General features: G+C 34.4%; 1 protein-coding gene across 2 annotated transcripts; it reads right to left on the bottom strand.

The window, feature by feature from the left end:
• Window positions 1-316: 316 nt before the first annotated feature.
• On the bottom strand, window positions 317-4747 carry LOC120332869 (beta-1,4-glucuronyltransferase 1-like). 2 transcript variants are annotated; one of them, XM_039400198.2, is made up of 5 exons: window positions 4579-4746; window positions 4229-4475; window positions 2220-3050; window positions 1686-1847; window positions 317-621 (listed from the first exon to the last, which is right to left on the bottom strand). In XM_039400198.2, the coding sequence occupies exons 1-5, from the start codon at window positions 4680-4682 to the stop codon at window positions 610-612; spliced, it is 1356 nt and encodes a 451-aa protein (XP_039256132.2). In that variant the 5' UTR covers window positions 4683-4746; the 3' UTR covers window positions 317-609. The 2 variants fall into 2 exon arrangements, with proteins under 2 accessions (XP_039256132.2, XP_039256130.2); XM_039400196.2 differs by having other exon boundaries at window positions 317-1847; window positions 4579-4747.
• Window positions 4748-7143: the final 2396 nt, after the last annotated feature.

The following is a 7143-nucleotide window of genomic DNA, read 5'->3' as shown; positions in this document are numbered from 1 at the left end:
TGTTTCAGTTCGAACATGCTATGAACAATTCTCAGTCCAGCTATCATCTACCGGTATTCCTCATTTGGGGATTGATGTTGAGGTACATTGAAAAAAGATCCCAATACAATCATGTGTAGTTTCCAGGGTAAGGAAAACGTTCACATCCCGTCACAGGCTGGGTTCTACCTTTATCACTATGGCCAAAACTCCTCGATTTCAAGTAGCTGGCATATCAGTGGCTGATCCTGCGGAATAACTTCTGGCATGGAATGACAAAACCGTCTCTTTTAGGACCAACGCAATACTTGTAACACAAGACATCAAACAATGCGGATTCGCGAGAAAACATTTATTGACATGAAAAAAGAATTACATATAGAAAACTTATAGCGTACTTGCTTGTTGAATATGACAAAAATAAGTAAAACGTGATTTGATTAAACTGCATCAAATAATGTTGTTTTTGGGTCTGCGGAGCAGGAGTTCGCTTGGACTTTAACAGATTTTTCCAGGCTGAAATGATAACTGCAAATTCGATGTCTTCCGTAGTTCCAATGGGAAATCAGAAGGGGTTAGTTAAACAAATTTGATCCGTAGTTTTGTTCTTGTTCCACGCTTTGTGTACCATCACTGTAAATTGTGTATCATAAGCTCTGATTAGTGAATAGAAAAGCAGACACAAAGTATAAATACTAGATAATTTGATTCAATAGATATAGCCTAGTATATGTTATTTCACTTTAAAATATGTTACAGCAGGCCAATAGTTCAGCGAAGGAATCAGGTATATTTTGACCCATCAGTTGCTAAGCTTATAGTCATTGATTAATGCACTAATATTATTTGAATATGTTGCATAGTTTTGATCCTAATGAAGCGTTTGTCAAATACAACCCCCGCGGAACTAACAAAATAAGACCAAGGAGCGCATTAAATGCCTTTAAGATAAATCAAAGTTACTCCTACGAGTTCTCAGTAGTGCGTCATCAACGGGTCATACTAATTTGCGTTTGATTTCGGCAGGGTTGACTTTCAAAAATTCGAGTCTCACAAACGAATTCAATTCTATTTGAGAGGTTAACTCAAAAATACAGATAAGGTAATATATTTTTACTTGGTGTTTTACATACGCATACACACTTATAATACGATTTAATTTCACCAATCCTGGTTAGATAAAATCGAAATAGCATCACATAAATAAACAAAAGAATTTAATTCAACACTGAAAAATAGTTTCAAATTTCCAAGACAATATTGTTGCAGCAAAAACAAGATTGCAACTGATGAACAACAATTCATCTCAGAGAAAAAGATCAGACGCTGTTTCAAACATGCGCAATTGATGTAAAATATTCAAAGTTAGCATCCGTTACTTCTTCCTTCATCGAACAAATAATTAGAAAACTCTTCCCATATACAAACTAGACCGATAACCCGTGAGGGTCAGGAGAGAACTTTTCTCACATTCGACCTCGACTAGTAACCCAACTAGGAGCTATTATTCACCATGTAACTTTCTCCTATGTGATAAATTTGATAATGATGAAAAATTTAAGTTCTAGGCCTCTGAACGGTTATATCGACGTGTTGTCCGTTTCTGCGTTACAACGCAAGAACAATATTGTTAACAATATTCTATTATCGTTATGAATTTACAATATTTATTTATTCTCTTTCAAATTTCTGTTAATTGCTCTTATCTTTCTCATGTCTTGTAAGAATTCTTTCCAGGCTGTTTCATGTGCTTTCATCTCCTTCCCTTTTTGTTTTGTCCGATATCCCTTTACCTTCCAGCCGCGGTGTACTAGGAATGCGTTACTTAGTACAACATATCTGTATCCCAACGCATTGAGTAGTCGTTTCTATAAGGAACGATAATTGTGTATTATTATAATTTTTTTCGGATTCAGTAATTGAGTTTCTGATCCGCATCACATCTGTTGTTTGATACGGATTTAACTTCGTTACTTTTTCAAATTCGTCTTTTTTGTTTATTAAATTTTTGCGCTTCATAGATTAGGTATATTTTCTGAAATTACAAAATACCTCGGTGCTTTAAAAATGATGCGTGCCTACTTTATAATGCGTTTTTATTTTCTAAACAAATTATCATTCGCTATTTTGCGATCAAACCAGACCCACGGCCTGATTCTTTAATTCTAAATTTGAACTCTGCCTCTTTCGGATTTTGGTTAGACGCAAAAGAAGTAAATATAAAAGTAAAATGCACTTACATGATGATTTTCAACAGGGCTGTAACCACTGAATCGTTCGTCATATATTGGTATTCCTTTCCTGGCTACAATGAACGGTTCATATCCAGGTAAATATTTAACTTTATACAGGCAGGTTGTTGGAGACTCTTCGTCATCATTTGAAGAACTTAGCCATTTTGTGTGATTGGTTGGTCCGTAACCAACTTCATACATTCCACTGAAAAAATATGTACTACGTCCAGATAGTACTGATTGTCTTAATTCTTTCACAGTTCTTGGCAGTATTTTATCATTTGACTGAAACGCCGGAACTACGTACAAATCTGGAGGAGATTTTTTACCATTTACGTGATTCAAACAGGAAAAATTGCGTTTCTGATATTTAGGAACACTCATCTTTGACAAAGGTAGATGCGATTTTTCTGCACCATACAAGTTTAAACTTTCCGCAAACTTTATAAATTTATTTCTCATTCCTTTACTAGGTGTTAAATCGGAGTCAATACATAGGAAGTAATCCGTAGTTGAAGAATTTAAAGCCACGTTCATCGCTATTGTATGGGGATAAAAAGAGATATGCTCTGGTGTGCTGCCCGATAAACCAAGTTTTGCATTATTCTCTCCTAAAATTTTTAGAACACTTCCAAATTGTTTTGCTGAAATATTTGCTGATTTTGTTGATAACTTGATGCGGTCTTTAATAGTTTTAAAATAAGGAGAATATCGTTGGTCCTTCATTCCAAAATCTCCAAGTGGATACAAAATACTCCACACTACGTGCATTCTGGTAGCTTCGAAATTCTTTCTTATGAATGTTAATATTTCTGATGTCTCGTTGAGCAGCTTCACCTGGAAAAACAGCAACAAACAATGAGACAAATTAATTTTTACCACTATACCACTGAAATGTTTGTTTTCGGTTACATGTAATTACAATGTCGAAAACTATGCAACAGGTATACTAATCTGTTTTTTGAAATATAGAAGCTAACGAAGTGTCTTGTTAAGGTTACTTACGTAAACATGCATATGCACTGTTTTGGCGTTTCCCACCTATTTTAGCGGAACTTCAACTATAAAACGTAGTTATTTCTTCGAATCCTCAGAAGTGAAAAAAGCAATGGGGATCTTAGATAGATATTAAATATATTTTCTGACTCGTTGAGTATCAAAACATAATGCATCGGTTGAAACAATAGCGGTAGTCGTTTTCGTTTACCGAAACACTAATTACGTGCTTATCAATGATGCTTTTTAAAGTATACAATTTTATGCTATACACACTCTTGCGGTTGGTACAGAATTTATAACAAAATTAATTTTTCTAAACTGAGCAATATTATATTTCTACTCTGTCACACTTGGCCCTCTTATCCCATATTTTTCTCACTTTCTTCCACATTTAACCCACACTTCAGCCACTTAAAGTGGGATTCATGTTATGTTCTAGGTTAAAATGGATAAATGGACTTTGATCAGAAGGCTAGGGTAAGCGTGTGAGGTGAGATTCATACAATTAAAACAAGTGTGAGAAATTGTAGAACAAGTGAGGCACAATATTGTTAAGTTTTTGGGGTAACTCATTTGTGCGAGAAAGGTCCAACTGATCACAACATATGCCTTTCTCCGAACTTGACGCAGTATTATAGTACTAAAGATCACTTGTACATCACATTATTAGCTATTTAATCAGAAGAACTCAGCAAACCATCGAAAATCTCGCGTAATATCGGCCGACACATGAGTAATTTAATATCAGAAATCAAGAATCAGATAAATACGCAAAAGTAGGGATTTTTGTCATTATTTAGGACTTCATAAAATAGCAAACGATACATACAAGCAGTTAAAACTATTCAAAGTGTCAAGCCTGCAGCTCTTGACTCATAGCTTTAATGATTCCGCTTCGCGGTACCTTCACGTGATACGTCACTTTCAAGCAAACTCTGTTAACTGCGTTATGATCAGAAAAGCATTATTAATACTACTTTTCATCGCTATTTTAAAGCAAATTAAAACATACCTACCGATGTTACAAAGATGCAGACATGTATTGGGCCCAGAAAATTTTCAGCCAAGTTTATGACGTTTTGCAATCTTGATGCGTCCATGTGAGTGACCAATGTAACGTCATGATTCTTTGGAATTTCATCTGAGGTATATGCATTTCGGATAATCCCAAATGTGTGGGTATTATCCACGTCTACAACGAATTCCTTGAAATCAGGTTCGATATGGAATTCATTTTGAGGTGGAGTTTTGACTTGCTCCCAGCTGAAATAATTTTATTTTAGGGTGAAATTTGTATTAAACAAATTGCCTATCGCAATAGAATCATTAATTTGTTCGCTGTTAATCAAAACGAACGTTTACTTACTTGAACATTCTTTCCATTGTAAACTTCACATTATGCCGAGTTAAGTAAATTGTAGCAAATATGATCAATCCTGAGTATAGTAGAACTTCTTGTCGTCGTTTCATTTAATATTTTAAACAAGTTAGGGCTGTTTTTTTTTACCTATGACTAGATAAATAATACGTCAAAAACTTTTCAAAATCCAAGGGGCCACAGATTGAAGAGATTTAGTACCCGATAAGTAGTTGAGTTGTCATTAAAATATTCGAGTGGATAAAGCTATTACACTGCTACTGTTGTTCAGACACCAGTTTCCAAGGTATAAATTTGCAACATATTTTTTCGAAATATTTCAATTTGCGACCTTGGAGATTCGCTAACGTACGGTTTTTATACTAGAGAATATGGTGGCCGAACAAATTTGGAATCATTGTCAATACGCGGTATGTAAGATATCGAATTGCAAAACGCGAAATTTAAAAACCTTCTATAAATTTGTAAAGAAATATTCATTTATTTCAATTATCCTAATATTAAAGAGGATGTTCAAATTTTTGTGCGTGACTTTGGCCATAAAAGTACAAAAAATTGATATTTTTTGGAGGTCCTTTTATAGACTGCCTAACTACCAAGATACTAAATGCCAAAAATCTGATATTTATACGTTTGCAAATATCTAGGCAGTATGTCAAGCTAAATTACTAAGTAAAGCTGAGGAAGTTGTTCACAATCATTTTTTCGCACTGATTACTTCGTCAAAGCTTGCCCAACAAAGTGTCTAAACTGAAGGCATAACTAGTTATAGTAATACGAAAATGCAAAAAAGCTTTGTTGGGTTCAATCTGCATACGCATACATATAAACAACGATCATTAAATATCCCCAAGGTGGATCGCCAATTCTAATTTCAATTAGGCCTGCTTTACACTGCAGTCTAATGACTACAAGTACGTATAGCTTACAAGGTACAATGTTTTGTGAGACATAGCCCAGAGCGTTATTGTGAACTTGAATATTATAAACGTTCCACGTATAAGTAGCAAAATGGCGCAGATAATTATACCAGATATGGTAGGCGCTAATCTAAACAAAACTAAATAAATAAAAATTAACCATTGAATTGTATGTTGGGTAAAGCATTTTTAGTATGCCTGAGCTTCAAAACATAAACGGGCAGAATCAAAGCTTTCTATTTAACCCTTCTGCCGTGGAAGTACGAAAATAATAATAAAAAATCCCAAAATATACCTATTAGGTAGATCAAAATACTTTCTCATATTATTTCATCGTATGCAGTATATTTTGGCACTAATATTGACGAGGTATAGAAAATATTGTAAATAATTAATCTTCGCAAAAAATCTTTTACAAACAACAACAATGTGACTCGGTTGCTTCTACTTGAAGTGAAGAATGCTTTTCCATGTTAGACCTGTTTAGCAACAAACACGAAGATTTTGATTGCTATGCTATATACTCTTTAATATGACTCACTCACATTCGGACCAGCGCCTCAACTATTCGCGGTCTACATCTGCACTACCGTTTTGATACATATCGTGCGTTGATCAGAAAATAGCACATTGGCGCCATCTTAAGCTAATAAACAAGAATGACGTTTTTTTTATACATACCAGGGCGATTTATGCTTAGATTATGCCTTTTATACCTTATTTACAAGATGCAAAAAGGTTAAAAATCTGTGTCTCACTGTCGATAACCAGATTTGGTTCCCCGCAACCTTCCAGAGTAAGGTTGCGGGGTTACCTCTTTTTTGAATATTGTTTGTGTTTGTTTTTTACTGGTTGGAAAAAATAAACTTGGCTTTAAATTTGTTACTATTTTTTTCATAATCATACTATTGATATAGTCTTGTACACAACTGTATGTTGTCGAATTTTATGAACTGATAAAAAAACTTGTCACGAATCATCATGGAAGCACAAATAACAAATGTGACGGTTTCAAATACGCAAAGTAAATATATATATATATATGATTTTATCGAGAAAACCTTCCCCTTATTACAATGTGCGCTACAGTCTCGAACGATGAACATAAATTGTAACCTGATCGTTTGGAATCCATATCCTATTATAATATCAACCAATCCGTAAACATACACTCACATGCGTACAATTTATTAAAACGATGTTTCCTTTATTTCGCAGCCTGAGGTCGATGTGAAACAACAAGTTTTATGCACTAAGTTCATTCTGAAAAATTTATTCATTGTCAAAACGTATGCAAATGTCTTTATAACTCAAGGTGTCCATTTGTTGGGAATTATACTATTTTGCCCAACTCCACAATTGAAAGAGAGGGCTGTCAGTGTTTAAATAGTTAGTATTCGTAGTCTAAGTTTGATGAGTTTGATTACTAATCGTTTATCAAAATATAGCCGATCATTTCAGTCTCTTAAAAATTGAATTTTCCGATTTCCTTTATGTTTTACCAGTGAATAGTATATAGTTTTCAGTTCCCGTATTCACATCGTATTAGGATGTGATTTGAACTGGGTTCAAATGCTCACTAGCAACAAGGCCAAGATCAACTCACTCATGATAGGAGTCGAAGGCAAGGTCT

Source organism: Styela clava, chromosome 13 (assembly GCF_964204865.1).
Source record: "Styela clava chromosome 13, kaStyClav1.hap1.2, whole genome shotgun sequence".
Classification (NCBI taxonomy): Eukaryota; Metazoa; Chordata; class Ascidiacea; order Stolidobranchia; family Styelidae; genus Styela; species Styela clava.
This window is presented reverse-complemented; position numbering and strand designations above follow the sequence as displayed.